This window comes from Apodemus sylvaticus, chromosome 8 (assembly GCF_947179515.1).
Source record: "Apodemus sylvaticus chromosome 8, mApoSyl1.1, whole genome shotgun sequence".
NCBI lineage: Eukaryota > Metazoa > Chordata > Mammalia > Rodentia > Muridae > Apodemus > Apodemus sylvaticus.
In genome coordinates, this window is record NC_067479.1 from 1,395,373 (window position 1) to 1,411,267 (window position 15,895).

The 15,895-nt window shown below is 38.7% G+C and overlaps 1 protein-coding gene across 2 annotated transcripts in view; it reads left to right on the forward strand.

The window, feature by feature from the left end:
• Nalcn (sodium leak channel, non-selective) overlaps positions 1-15,895 on the forward strand; it is a 293,583-nt gene that overhangs the window by 189,425 nt on the left and 88,263 nt on the right. For both annotated transcript variants that reach the window (XM_052190478.1, XM_052190479.1), the window contains one exon: positions 15,625-15,761. In XM_052190478.1, coding sequence (XP_052046438.1) covers positions 15,625-15,761 — 137 coding nt within the window. The remainder of the gene's footprint in view (positions 1-15,624; positions 15,762-15,895) is intronic.

Consider the following 15,895-nt stretch of genomic DNA (forward strand, 5'->3'; position numbering starts at 1 on the left):
GAATGAGGATGAGTTTTGCTATAAACAGACCTAAGTATTAAGTAAAGGTGCACATTAACAAGGGCATGATTACCTCTATGGATTCAAGCTTCAAGCAGATGGTCTGCTTTTTATATCTGAATAGTTCAAATATTTTTCTACTCCTCCCAAAGCCCTCCTAGTTTCTTATTGTTCATTTATTTGTCAAATATCTCAATCCTTGCTATAAACAAAATGCTGCATTAAGCTCACTGGAAATAAGACTATTCAAATAACTCTACCGCTCTGGAGTCTAATTTGACTACAAGCTGAATACCCCTTATGAAAATGCATGGGGCCAGGAACATTTCACACTTTGAAATTGCCCAGAGTTTGAAATATTCACATACATTTTACTACTTGAGTATCACTAGTTTTCTCAGCCCAAATTTATAGATATGATATAACATTTTCAATTTGACAATGTGAGTCTTAATTTCTGTATATTGTCAGATATGATTGTTTTCTACCTTCTTGACTGGCATCTATGTTATACAACTGGACTTTAAATATAGGCTGTCAGGAGGATTGCATGGATCTGATAGTGACATCTGGAAAACAATTAGGAGCTGGATACCCTGAAGCTGGGTTTATAGCTATAGACACTAGTCCCCATTCTATCCTTTGTATGCCCAATGTTTGTTCTCTTTTGTTGTTGTTTGTACTGTATGAAGCATTTGAAATTAAATACCTTTAATATTGTCGCTGTTCATTACTGGGTACATGCTGACACCTCTCCACTCTCTAAAACCTTAGTACCCAATGCAGACAACATGATAGTCATGACCATGGGGGAGAGTTGTGATAGCCAATTTTTGATAAGCAGCTGGACCATGGATGTCCCTGGCTTGTGGGTCAGGCTCTAGAATGAGAGCTGCTGTGACAAAGCTCTGTGTGAGCAGCAGTTTCTCAGAACAGTGAGAGTTTGTCAATCTTTAACTTCCCCTTAATGAAAACCTAGGTTGTATTAATAGATGGTATGAGATAGTTTGCTTTCCACTTGCATATGGGTAAAAATGGACATAAAAGTCAGGAAAGGCTCTCATTCCTTCCCATTTACATAATTTGCTGTCAAAATTCACAACTTTCCTGTGATTTCTTTTTCTACTCTAAATGTTCTGAAAATGAATTGCATCACTACTTCAATGCTCATGTGGCTTGGTGTGTTTTTGATTGGGTCATTTTATCTTACTCTACAATGACAGGAATGCTTAGAATTAAGTGCTTTGCTCTCTTGTGTGAGCTTAATATCTAAAAGGAAAAGATTTGACCTTGCTGAAATGACCAACAGACTTTCATTCTCTTCCCATGCCTGGATGACCATTCTAATTGAGAAAATGGATATCAGATGGGGAAGGCTTATAGACAAAAATCAGGAGTGCTTTATACACATGGAGATATGCTTCCTTTATCAGCAGCAAGCTTAGCTTAAGCAGAAAGAGCTTAGAAAAATCATTTCATGGATCTGTGAAAATAGAAGGCTGATTACATGGAAGCTTGCTAAACTGGAATGCCAGTAGGGCTGCCTGGTATCAGCACTGGATCAGAAAGCACAGATCTTTGCTTTCTTCTTCTTTCTTTCTTTCTTTCTTTCTTTCTTTCTTTCTTTCTTTCTTTCTTTCTTTCTTTCTTTCTTTCTTTCTTCCTTCCTTCCTTCCTTCCTTCCTTCCTTCCTTCCTTTCTTTCTTTCTTTCTTTTATGTTGTTTTTTTCTTTTTCTTTTATTAGATATTTTCTTTATTTACATTTCAAATGTTTTCCCCTTTCCTGCTTTCCCCTCCAAAAACCCCCTATCCTATCACCCTCCCTCTGCTCACTAACCCACCCACTCCTGCTTCTCTGACCTGGCATTCCCCTACACTGGGGCAATGAGACTTCACGGGTCCAAAGGCATCTTTTCTCACTGATGTCCGACCATGTCATCTTCTGTTATTCATGCAGCTGGAGCCATGGGTCCCTCCATGCGTACTCTTTGGTTGGTGGTTTAGTCCCTGGGAGCTCTGGGGTTCATGTTGTTGTTTCTCCTATGGGACTGAAAATCCCTTCAGCTCCTTGGGTCCTATCTCTAGCTCCTCCATTGGGGAACCTGTGTTCAGTCCAATGGTTGGCTGATAGCATCCACCTCTGTATTTGTCAGGCACTGGCAGAGTTTCTCAGGAGACAGCTAAATCAGGCTCCTGTCAGCAAGCACTTCTTGGCATCCACAATAGTGTCTTGGCTTCATAACTGTATATGGGATGGATCCCCAGGTGGGGCAGTCTCTAGATGGCCTTTCCTTCAGTCTCTGCTCCACACTTTATCTCTTTATCTCCTCCCATGGGTATTTTGTTCCCCCTTTTAAGAAGAACTGAAGTATATACACGTTGGTCTTCCTTCTTCTTGAGTCTCATGTGGTCTGTGAATTATATCTTGGGTATTCTGAGATTCTGGGCTAATATCCACTTATCAGTGACTGCATATCATGTGTTCTCTTTTGTGATTGGGTTACCTCACTCAAGATGATATTTTCTAGTTCTATCCATTTGCCTAAGAATTTCATAAATTCGTTGTTTTTAATAGCTGAGTCACTCAATTATGCAAAAGTGACTTTGCTGTCACTCAATTATGTAAATGTACCACATTTTCTGTATCCATTCCTCTGTTGAGATTCTACTGCACACCAGTCAGAATGTCTAAGATCAAAAACTCAGGTGCTGGCAGATGCTGGAGAAGATGTGGAGAAAGAGGAACACTCCTCCATTGCTGGTGGCATTTCAAGCTGGTACAACCACTCTGAAAATCAGTTTGGTGTTTCCTCAGATAATTGAAAATAGTAATACCTGACCACCCAGCTATACCACTCCTGAGCATATACCCAGAAGATGCTCCAACATATAATAAGGACACATGCTCCACTATGTTCATAGCACCCTTACTTATAATAGCCAGAAACTGGAAAGAATCCAGATGTCCCTCAACAGAGGAATGGATACAAATGTTGTATCTTTTCTTTCAAAGACATTTGTATCTTCCTTCTAGAGAATGGTAGGAATGGAGGCATGGTAATCCCACCATGTATAGCCTCGATATGACTAAAGGTAAGAGCCTACCTAGAGCAATAGCAACTAAAAGCCTGATGAATTAACAAGACATTCTGAGACCAGTCCTGGGAATACCAAATCTTCTAGTTATTTCCTACCTTGGATGGCTCAGAGAAGTTATCAGTAGCTACCATGAAAAATGCTAAATGGATATGGGAAGCCAAGGGAGCTAGTAAATTATAGGCCTAGTCAGAGCAAGAGATGATCCATACAGGGGGAAAAAAGGCCTAGAGAGGCAGCCTAAGGGGAAAAAAGACTCTGTCTTAGGAAGTCTATGGCTGGAGAAGACTGTAAAGATATTGTCTAGAGCAGTGGTAGTCAGGGTATGGGGAAAGGAAGGAAATGAAACTACATGTTACTCTGTCATCAGGCTCTATACTTTTTGAATAAGGTTAGACCTAAACCAAAGCAGGACTACTGGAACATGTGTGTACCTCCTTAATGTGATCCTTTACCCTTACCCCTCCATCCTGGCCTCTACTCTGCAGGAGTTAGACCCATAAGAAGCAGATGTGAAACCATGACAGAGGAGATGTGTTCTTTCCCCAGTTCAAGACTATGAATCATGCTTGTACCTGAGTGAGATGTATACTAGGGAAATCTGAAGCAGAAGTTACAGAATCCAGCTGCCAATAATGACCAGACTTTTATTTCCTCTTTACTGTCACTCAGCTTTTCTGTAGTGGAAGACTGATTGTTGACCTTTTCTTGTATTTCAGGGTAACTTGCTCATTACTGGACATAGTAGGGCAAGCCGATCCCTGACTTTATCATGTATGAATACTGCACACTCATATTAATAAGAGAATGATTTACAATGTTTCTCAGAAATAAGAAATATGCATTTTATTTTGTCCAGTGTTAGCCCTATTTTCATTCTGTTTTGCATAAAATATGTTGATTAATGTAAATTTTCATAGTGCATCTTATAAAGCCTTTTGTCAAAGGATGCAAAATTTAACAACTCTACTGTGGACAACAGGCACTCTGAGGAATGATATTTGGAAATGTGTGATTGCTGCCTGAAAAGGAATTATTTAGAGGGAAAGAGCACCACTGGGGTCCAGATCCAGTCAGATTTAATGTGCTTTGTTTACATCTGATGAACATGATCATTGATACAACTTTATAGGAATCCTAAGAAGAAACAAATCAAGTAATTTCATGCAAATCTAGAGAGACAGAAAAAGAAATTACAAATAAGTTAAGACGGGAGTCCAAAAAGCAAGTATGATGCTGGTCTGAAGAGAGTAATAGAATGAGCTTGGTTTGTTTTAAGAGAAATTATATATGATAGATCAACAGACAGATGATGACAATAGATGATAGGTAAATAATGGATAGATGATAGATAGATGAAAGATAGATAGATAGATGCATATATAGATTTGTAGATATATAGATACATATATACATGTATATGGTTCTACAGTACTACAAGATAAATGTACACATGCAAGAAAACATAAACAAAAATAAATATGGACCCATGTACAAAGGGCTTATTACACACATGCATGCCATAGTTCTCCTGAGAAAAAGAAAACTTAATAGCAGTAAAACAGTAGCCTTCTTTCAATAGTTTTACATTCCTTAATTTCAGTTACTACAAGCCAAGTCCAGGCCAAAAGTCATAAATGAAAAATTCCAAAATAGATAACTCAAAAGCTCTAAATTTCTTGACATCTAAGTAATGTGATAAAGTCTCTGACCATCTCACTCTATCCTTACCCACACACTGCAGACCTAGTTTATCCACTGGTCCAGTATATTCACTCTGTATACATTACCGTTTATCAACCATTTAGCAGCAATTTCAACTGTTGAGAACCTGTAGTGCCTATGTTCAGGTAAACTTACATATTTAATCATAGCCCCAAACCACAATTAGTGATGTTGTCAATTCAAACATCCAAAGATGATTCATAAATTGTTTCCTTTAACTGAAAGGGTAAAATGTAGTAAGTAACCAAAGAGCATATACAGGCTGGCCAGAGTCCTGGCATATATGTAGCAGAGGACTGCTTTGTCTGGCTTCTGTGGGAGAGGATGCAGCTAGTCCTGTACAGACTTAACACCACAGGGGAGGGGTATCCCCAGGAGGGAGCACCTCCTCAGAGGCAAAGGAGAGAGGAATGGTGCGAATAACTCTGGAAGGGGAGACCAGAAAGAGGGGCAACATTTGGGATGTAAAATATTTATATAAAATATAAAATAAATTTTAAAATAAAGAACTATTACATAATCCACACAGCAAATGAGGTACAAGAAGAAAGGAGGAGTGGCCCCTGGTTCTGGAAAGACTCAGTGAAACAATATTCAGCAAAACCAGAACGGGGAAGGGGGAAGGGGTGGATGGGAGGACAGGGGAAGAGAAGGGGGCTTACGGGACTTTCGGGGAGTGGGGGGGCTAGAAAAGGGGAAATCATTTGAAATGTAAATAAATTATATCGAATAAAAAAAATGTTCAAAAAAAAATAAAGAACTATTAACAATGATTTAAAAAGATATTTTAAGTGACACCATGAATATACTTTCTATTATAGTGTTCTACCTGATTGTTCTCTTTTATTACCAATTGTTATTTATTTGTACATAATTTCTAAATAAAACTTTTGCATGGGTGTTTATATGTAGAACACAATATATTAGGCATACATTACTATCTTTGCTTTGAAACTTGACTGAAGGTTTTGAAATATGTTTCTCCTTGAATGAGATAAAACTGTATATACTAGTTACAGAGGAGGAAACCTAATGCTAATATCTGGTCTCAGCTTTGGACATTAAAATAAATAGACTAATACTGATGTATCCCCTAAGTATTGACCTAAGAGTTCATGTTCATAGTTAGACCCAGTTTCAAAAACACTGAAAGAATAAAAAAAACGGCAAGTCTGTAACTATCTAAATAAATTGAAGAGCTAGACCCTGTGTTTCCCATAGAATAATTCTAAGTCAGAAGTGGTGGAGAAACAGAAATAACCAAAGCAGGAAGTCCCCAAGAGGACACTCCAGCTGTTGCTATAGGCAAGACCTGCTGGTAGGTACAAAAATTAGAGCACAAAACTCTAAGAAGAAACCATATTTGCATGACCTTAAAGAAACCACTCAAACACATTTTTAAATTATTACAGCAATCTTTATAAATGTCTGCAAACTCTGCTTTCTCTACCTATAAAGACACAAAACTAAACTGATTGATTCCAAGTCACAGCTGGTGTAACTGACACTTAACTAATATAACCTTAAAGTAAAGTCACCTGAGTAAATGCTACTAAGGTGACTGCAGTTAATAACACCTATAGTAAGACATGATGGTTTCATATTCCTCCAATTATAATGAGAAGGATATGCCATCACCATGGTATTCTGACACAACCTTTCAGAACATGAGTATTGTCATGAGAAAAGATTAGACATCCTGAAATTAAGAGGTAATTATAAAACTACCCAATGGGTAATCTTCAGAGCCATCAACATCAATAAAACAAGGAAAATTTGGAGTAGTTGGTATAGCAGTGTGGAGAGCAGAAGATGGGATCATGAAAGAGAATTCAGAATTCTAGATGGAATTCCAGAACAAGAAAGAGACCTTCATGTAAAAATGTGGCAATTCCAAATAATTCCTTCATAATTAATGGTACTTAACTAAGGCTAACTCTGGCTTTGGGAAGCATTGTGTGGTTAGAGAAGATGCTGGTTTAAGAAAAAGATGGATCAAGGGCATACAGAAATTGTGTGTGCTCTTGGCAATTGTTAAATAAGTTTAAAAATAATTTTAAAAAATCATTTAAAAAAACACTTTCAAAAATGGGGCAAGAATCTGCTATAACAAATAACATGACATTCAAAGTCAAAGTAATGTTACCTTTTTCAGGAAGAACCCTCCTGTGGGGCATAGTCAGACCAGTGCACAGAGTACAGCAGATGGCGTATGAGCATCTTCTCTGAGAAGCCAGTTTGGAATGGCAAGAACAGTGAAGGAGACATGACCAGGAAAAAGAAGTTTCTCTATAAGTCTTTGATTTCCTATGTATAGTCAGGAATCTTGACCAAATAAACCAGTCAACTGAGCAAAGGAAGAAATAGCTCAGAGGGGAGAGTGATGGAGAACATGTGTATGGTCATCTTTACTTGGCCTCCTTTCCAATAAAATCACCTGTAAAATCCACAACTCTTCTGGCACAGTGATAGCTTTGGTTTGAATAGCACATTTCCTCTAACTGATTCAAATTACAAGTGATATGCTATCTCATATATGTCTAGGAATGATGATCCTCATTTTCATTTCAGACCACTGAAATCCAAAGTACCTAAGAGTTTGGGAATTGAGCTGAAACTCAAATCCAAATCATCTTCTTTTCCTTTTTTCGCCTATGCATTATGTTTCCCTTTTTCACCTATGCATATGACCTATGATATGTTATCGCCTATGCATTCTAGTTTGTTTCTTTTCTGCTGCTGTGATAAACACATGACCAAAAGCAACTTGGGGAGGAAAGTTTATTTCATCTTACTGGTTACATTCCACCACTGAGGGAAGCCAAGGCAGGAAGTTAAAGCAAAAAGATCTGGGAGGAATGTTGATTACTGGCTTGCTCTTCTTGTCCTGCTCAGCTGCCTTTATAAAACAAGGCACTGTACTCTGCACAGTGGGCTGGGGCCTTCTATACAAATTAACAATTTAAAAATGTCCCTAACAGACATGCCCATAGGCCAATCCAGTGAAGGCAATTCCTCAATAAAGATTCCCTTCCAGGTGTGTAGGTGTACATAAATGGGTTTGTGCCAAGTTGATACAAATTATGACACTATGTATTTTATATAAAAAATGAGATAGTAGTTGTATAAATACATTTACATATGCTTGTTTATGAGTGTTCGTGTGTGAATGTGTGTGTGTGTGTGTGTGTGTCTGTGTGTACTTTATCTTGGCTCTCTCCTATTATTGTAATATTAATCTAATATCAACCAAATATTTAGGTAGCCTAAATTTCTAGTGTAATTTCATCTGAAATGGACCAAACCAATGCGTATTATTATAACAAGCTTGTTTCTATGACTCAATCAAGTTCCAAATAGAAATAACTATGACTGAGTCAACTAATACAAGAGAGAGCTAATGTAAAATGGAAGTGTTGGGATTTGTAAGAAAACAACATACAAAAGCAACCTTGACTTATCAGCCACATTCTAACATATAAGTAATTGCATTTATGGGTTTTTAATGAAGAAGAATGTAACAATTTATGCAGTCAACATAACAAGGAAGTCTATTCTTTTGAAGTTCCTTTTTTCTCATACCAGCCTACAAAAGCTTCTGGAAATATTTTATACATAGTCGTTCAAAGCAACCTTCTGAAGGACATTTAAATCTTGTAAGACTTGCAGTTCAGTGTGAAGAGCATGAAAGTAAACATTTCATGCACATTTCAGAGAAGTTGTAAGGTGGTGTCAACACCATAGTCCTTCCTAAGTGCTCTACTGAGCTCTTAAACCAGCAAGCACAGAACCACACTTCTGTCCCTGGTGACCCAGCTCCTCCCAAGATATAGCTCTCCTCCCAACTTCCTTACCAGACAGGCTGGTAGACAGATGGACAACAAATCAGAACCTCTGGGGACATAGAAAAGCAAGCTATCACATTCAAGTAATTAGTCCACAATATGAAATTATTGCTGCGAACATTTTAGGGTGCCAGTTGTCATGTAAATGGATCTGGAGAGATGGCTCAGCAGTTAAAAGTGCTTGCTACTCTTGCAGGAGACCCTCCATTTCAGCTCCCAGCATACTCGTGGCTCACAAACAACTTTAACTCCAACTCCAAAGAATCTGATGCCACCTTCTGTTCTGTAAGGATAACCACATGCATGGGCACATATAAATAAAAATTAAAATCATATTAATTTTAAAAATATACCACATGTAATTAATTAGTTTATGTTTTGAAATTATCGTGAACATTCTTGGGCAACAGGTATCATACAGAAATGTAGCCATAGATCAACTGAAAAAGAAAGCCCTCCAATTTAGTATGGATGGCTTGAATTTATTCACCAATGTAATCAAAACCCCAGTTTGACTTTGTGAGTATTGTATTCATTAAAGATTTTATAAAAGTAAGGAAATTATCAGAAAATAGTTTAAGTAAACATTTGTAGTATGTTCCGTATTGCACTACCTGCGTGTATGCATTCATTATCCTAGGCCTACAGTGAGAAACCAAATCTTTTAAGTTCAGACTCCATTTTAGAGAGCCTGACCTATGTTTGAACTCAGGTAAATTAACAGGCCAGTACCTAGCATTAGTTTCCAAGTTACAGCCCCTCCCCCATCCCCGCCCCAACAAGACCTACATCTACAGGTTATTCCCCCAACAAGACCTGTCTGTAACTTGTTTCCAGGATACACCCCCCCAACAAATCCGCACCCCTATGTAAGCCTACCCTTGCCTCACAATCACCAATGCAAAGGGAAGCAGAAGTTAAGTTTATGGTTTGACTCACAGCACCAGTCAATTGTGCTAAAGGCCATAGTAGCTCTCTAATTAGATGCTTGCCAGGCTAGAAAGACACACCTCCACCTGCTGTTTTCTATAAAACCTTGCCCAATAGATGACTGGGCATCCTCTCCACCAAAACTGTCTGCCTATGGCGGGCTGAGCCCAAGCTAACTCAAATAAAGGCTTTTGTGTGATTGTTTTGGATTGGCTCCTGACTGGTCTTTTGGGATTCACTAACACTTCTTTGGCATAATAATAGTGAAAGTAAAAGTTCATCCCTGTGAGTGCTTGTTACTATACACTGAACAGGGGAAGCAGGGTAATCTTCACATTGTGTATATCAAGGATTTATGATAACATATAACATTAAAAACCTACAGGTTTGGTTATTAATCCGACTACACCACCTGTTTTAACCTAGAAACTATTAGTGTGAGTTATAAAAGTTGTGTAAACAATTAGAGAAACCACCTAGAATAATGAATGCAGGTAGTGCAATACAGAACATACTATAAATGTTTACTTAAACTATTTTCTGATAATTTCCTTACTTGGAAAGTGACATATGGTTTGTGAAGATTCTGCATTCTGAATTGCTGAGTGAGTAGATGCAGGAAAACCAGACACCACCACCTTCACCAGATAAAGATGCACAAAAAGTTAAACCTTAATGTAGTCACATAGCTAAGAGGAGGGATTCCTTTTCATTGCTGTGTAAACATAGTATGATAGTTCTTCTTGTCCTGAACAGCTAACAGCTACTCTTCAGTTGCACAAACTCACATCTATGCAGACACAATCCCTGTCAAGCAAGGATTTGATTTGAAAATTAGAATATTTTACAAGTCTAGATATTTTCTAAGTTATTTTCTTTTAGAAAAAAAATCACGCCAAAAAAATTACAACTAACATTAATGCACACCTCCAGTTCAGCTGATTGTCACAGCATTCTAAAAAGAAATTCAGTCGAATAGTGTTTGAATATCTTAGCAGAAGAAAGCACAGGCTGCAACAGGGAAGATGGGAGCGATGAGGCAGAACGGGGTATGTGTCATGCAGTGTAATTATGCCTGAACTCTCTTGAGAGCACTGGGAAAGCAGATACTTTCAGCCACCTAATGCCAGCAGTGATATCTCAGCAAGACAGATGCCAAGCTACAGAAGAGCACAGCTTAGATGTGTGTGTGTGTGTGTGTGTGTGTGTGTGTGTGTGTGTGTGTGTGTGAGAGAGAGAGAGAGAGAGAGAGAGAGAGAGAGAGAGAGAGAGAGAGAGAGTTTCTTAAAAGCTCGAGGTTTGAAATTTATTTCTTTCTGATTATAATTCCTCTTTTGCATATGCACTTTTTTCCTTTTGCTGTGTGAGCCTGTCATGGAGCTATCATCTGATCTGTGGGGTGCAGGCAGACTTCTTGTTCAGTTGAAGCCATTATCAACTCCCTCCTGTGTGCCTTTCTTTACATTAGATTCTTCCACATGAAGAGGAAAATCTCAGCATCCTCTATACTGCCTTCAAGACTTTGGATCTTTTACATTTTAATGGGCATTTACAATTATAATTACGTTGTTTAAAAAAGCCTTGCTATGGAGGGGGGATAGTTTAATGATCTTAAATTCATTTCTAGTCCTTTTATTGATATTAGCCATTCATCTGTATCAAAGAATACTTGCTTTTAGAAAATATGCGTAGGAGAGAGAGAATAAAAGGTTAGGATGAGAGGTAGAATATCATTGTACTGAATTTTAAGTATCTTTGTGAGTGGTTTCAAAATGCCATGAAGTTGCTTTTATCTGATCTTCATGACCTTGATCTTCCTCACTCCCAGCATGCCCCACCCCAGAACATCAGGTTCCATTCCCCATCTTGTTCCTTTTTTCTTTTTCTTGTGTTTGTGTTTTGGTCAGATTTGTGCGCTGGGATGGCAGAATGGTAAAAGTTGTGATGGTGATGAAATAGTTATATTATTTTGTTTAAATGTATCAATTTTCCACTTTTAAGTGGACTGAAATAAACATAGGATAAGACCATTTGCTGATGTTTACAAAACATAATACACCCAAATTGAACATACCAAGACTAGAAACCAAGACCCTAGAAACTTAGGGTTCCTATTCCTGGACAAAACATGACCAAGAAGCAAGTTGGGGAGGAAAGGGTTTATTCAGCTTACACTTCCACACAGCTGTTCATCACCAAAGGAAGTCAGGACTGGAGCTCAAGCAGGTCAGGAAGCAGGAGCTGACTAATACAGAAACCATTAAATTTACACCTGTCTCACTATTATTTTCAATCTGTCCCTGGAACCCTGACCTCACTGAAAATTGATCTTACAACCTTGTCTTCCAATGTATGTCCTTTTGTTATGTCTGCTTTCCTGCCCTCAGTATTGCAGTATAAAATCTGACCACATTTTATATTAGGCTGTACCTCACTCATTTTCAAGTGTTTAAATAGATCACCGTTTGTTTTGCCTTTCTATTGAATGGCATCTGGGTTATCTATAGTCAGGATGCACAAATGTCATTGTCATAAAGATGAAGGCATGACTGTGGTATACACACTCCTCCCAGAACAGGCCCATGGAGGTGTGTAGGAAAAGAAGGAGCTGGTGGAACTTCTGGAAAGGGGCTGCTTCTGCTCACAGGAGGAGCTCACTGCCCCTTTGCAAGCAGCCACTCCCTCTGCTCTCTCCTGACCCTACTGTATATCTGAGCATCCATGGTTCTCACCATTCAAAAGGAGGATTCGCAGAAACACAGAGACCCTTCTGAGTTGTTCAGGAGAGCTTTGCTCTTTGTAGTGTTGTGGTTCAATGACCAACTCCTGCTGAGCTTCAATTTGTTCCCGACCGTATTCTATTTTCACTCTCTGGGAGGTGCTATGAAAGGAAATTTAAAAGTGGAATCCTGCCCTGAAGGAACTTAAGAGCTCTTGGGAATATTAATATACCTTAATGCAAATTAGAATTCTACAAGATACATTTTAAAAATGTGAAAGCAAGGAGATTTTTAAAAATGATATTAGCCTACTGTATTGATCATTGTATTATAGGGCTTGGTTAACAATAATTTGATTTATTCCCATCATGCCCTTGACAAACATGGTCCAAACATTCATCGGCTTCTCAGTGACAAACATCATGATCAGCTAAATGCCACAAGAGTCTAACTTGATTCCATTATGCAAAAAAAGGATTCTTACACTCTACATAAGAATAATTAGCTGCCCAATTAACACATAGGTACTGTTTACACCACTGTCCACTCTACCAGGTTTTTTATTTTGTTTCTACAAAATCTGTGACAGAATTTCTCTCTGTCATCCACTTAGCGTCATTTATTTGGTGACAGTTTTTTTTCCTCTGACTTCATGTTAACTACTGTCCCAAGACACAGGATGAATGTGAAGAAACAAACCCCACCAGTTTCCCAACAAACACACACACACACACACACACACACACACGCACACGCACACGCACACGCACACGCACACGCACACGCGCGCGCGCGCACACACACACACACACACCTCATACTCTTGGAGAAAGCACCTCCCATGGCTTATGTGAAACAAAATTCCTTTAAATGATGATGTGAGTGGTGGATTTAACAGTGTTTCCCCAAACCTACTGAGCTTCAGAACAAGACTTTACTGGGAAATTGGGCCTTTGCAGAAATAAACAGTCAATTATTTGGGATGAGTGTCAGGGATGATCCTGAATCTGATGTTTACATTCCTTATTGGAAACACAGGAGGGAGACTCAGGACAAGCACTGACAAGAAAGTATTTGGCATTCAAATAAGGGTGGAAGACTGAGCCACAACCCTACAGAGAATCACAGGAAGTCAAGATGTGGTGAGCCCTCAGAGCTCTCAGGAAGCCTTGATTCAGAAATTAATTCATTGTTGCTGGAGGGGTTGGTAGCTTCTGATTCGCGGAGCTACCAGTCTTTTGATAACTGCTGCAGCAGCCTAGAAAACTACTAGATCGAACATCAAGAAACTGAAGATTTCTCCACTATCTTGATCCATGTGAATAGCCATGTTCTATGGCCCAGCTCAACATCCTATAAGTTCCTAAGGGAAAAATCTTTGGTGACCAGAAAAAGATCCTCTGAAAATTATGTGAGGACACAAAATCCCAAGAACAAGTAGAAGTTCATAAAGTTTAAAGAAGAAGAGATGGGACAACAGAGGAATCAACAGGAATGAGGGGCCATGCTTGTGGGAGGTCTAAAGAGGATGTGATGTGGACACCCAGATAACTAAAGCTACACAGGCAGAGAGAAAGGCAATGAGACTTTGAGTCCAAATGGAAGGCTTTGACCTTTTTTGTTTTAAAGTATTGAAGTAACAACAGATAGGTTTTTAAGAACGAGATTTTTGCAACCTCAAAATGCAGGAATAGGCGATAAGGAGCTAACATGGTGGTAGAGAACCCTAATAGGGCTTGCAGAGGTCCAGTCAGGGAGCTTCTGGTAAAGATGGAAGAAGTCAACAGATGGAGAGGGTCTTAGGAAGATCTCAGGATTCTCATTTTGATGAGATGCTCTTGACTAACAGACACCACCGTGTCTCACACTAGCAGAAAGCACAATTCAGTCCGCATAGCTTAGACCCGAGTCACACACTGCTATTGTGCTGCCTGGGAGGTATGTCAGGGTGGGGGAAATAATACCATGGCTTATTTTTTCGTTCTTCTCGCTTCACTGTTGCCCTGGGATCCCAAGCACTCTAGTTATATCCTTTCCATCATAAACATTATCTTTCTAGGTAATTGTTTATTCAGCTATCTAGTGGGTTTTGATATGAACTGGATGAGGGGAAATGCAGGCATCCTTTGATTTTTATAGCCTCAGAATTTTGCACAGAATCTGCATCCTTGGATTGGTTCTAGAAGTGACAGCACAAGTATCTAAACAAATGAGTCGGTAAACACCATTGAGCAAGTGCCTACCTACACTATCAATATCATCAGTCTCTGGCCTGCTATCAGCAATCGCCTTGCTCTCTGGTTGATCTTAATAAGTCAGCAGCTTTTTCTTTCCTTCTGGACCCTACTTACCACTGGCAAATTTTCACCAGTTGTATATGAATGGCTCGTTAGAAGTCGGGTACTTTTTCATAAGCTTTCATTGATGTACAGAGTTACTTTTCAGATTACTTTCATGCCATGAAGATTCCTGTGCTTTTTGTTTTGTGGCCTTGGATACTAGAGCTTTACTATCATCATCATCATCATCATCCTCATCATCATCCTCTCACCCATCCCTTCTGATTAGCAAAACTTTCTGGACTTCTACTGATAGTTTCCTGATCTAAACTTTGTCATTTTAAAGTAAAGCACATTTCACAAGGGGCCATGAGTTAATAGCTTTGAGACCCCCTTAACCCATTTGTGAGTTAGTAAGACCAGTGTTATAGTTTAGAGAGGGATAGAAAACAGGAAAATTATTGAAAGATTGACTGCAATACACAGAGTGGTTCTTCTTAGGAGGTAGTAAGGAGTGAGAACTCATAGGAAAACCTAGCATTGGAAGGAGGAAAAGGGATAAGAAAGCAGGAACTAGATTCAAGCCAATAATTGATTCTTAGTTCCACATCGGCTCCAGATAAACCTCAGCTTACTTGAAATCAAATTTGTACAGATATAAATATATCTGCTTCAGTTAGCTAAGGAGATAAGCGAGTCTGTGTATACAAAAATCCAAATGTTTAATTATAAGTAAAAGCTAAAGATGTTGTGTCGGGTGAAAGGAGACTTGACATTGAGGGCACAACATCGAAATCTTCCATTGCATTTTATTTTAAATTGGTTTAGTTTGTTGTTAACTTTTGTCCTTCCCTGGTACTCAGTTTTAGGACACAAGAGAACAATCTCAAAGACTACTGGGTGATGTGCAAGGTGGGCCTTTTCTGCCATCTAGCGGTTATATGTGTAATTACATGTTATTCTCTCAAGTCTGAAATTGTTAATTAAAATGGGATTCTATTTTCTTCTCCCCCACCCACCCCCTTTAGTTAAAGCAAAGTGAAGCAAACGCGGATACCAAAGAAAAACTCCCTTTGCGCTTGAGAATCTTCGAAAAATTCCCAAACAGACCGCAAATGGTGAAAATCTCAAAACTTCCTTCAGATTTTACAGTTCCTAAGATCAGGTATCAATTTTTTTTTTTTTTTTTTTTTTTTTTTTTACTGTATCTCTTACGACATGGCTTACTATCTAAGTTTACCTCAGCCTTCTTTCAGACTGGCATGTGGGTAGGTTTGGGGCTGTGTTTAAAATTGTTCC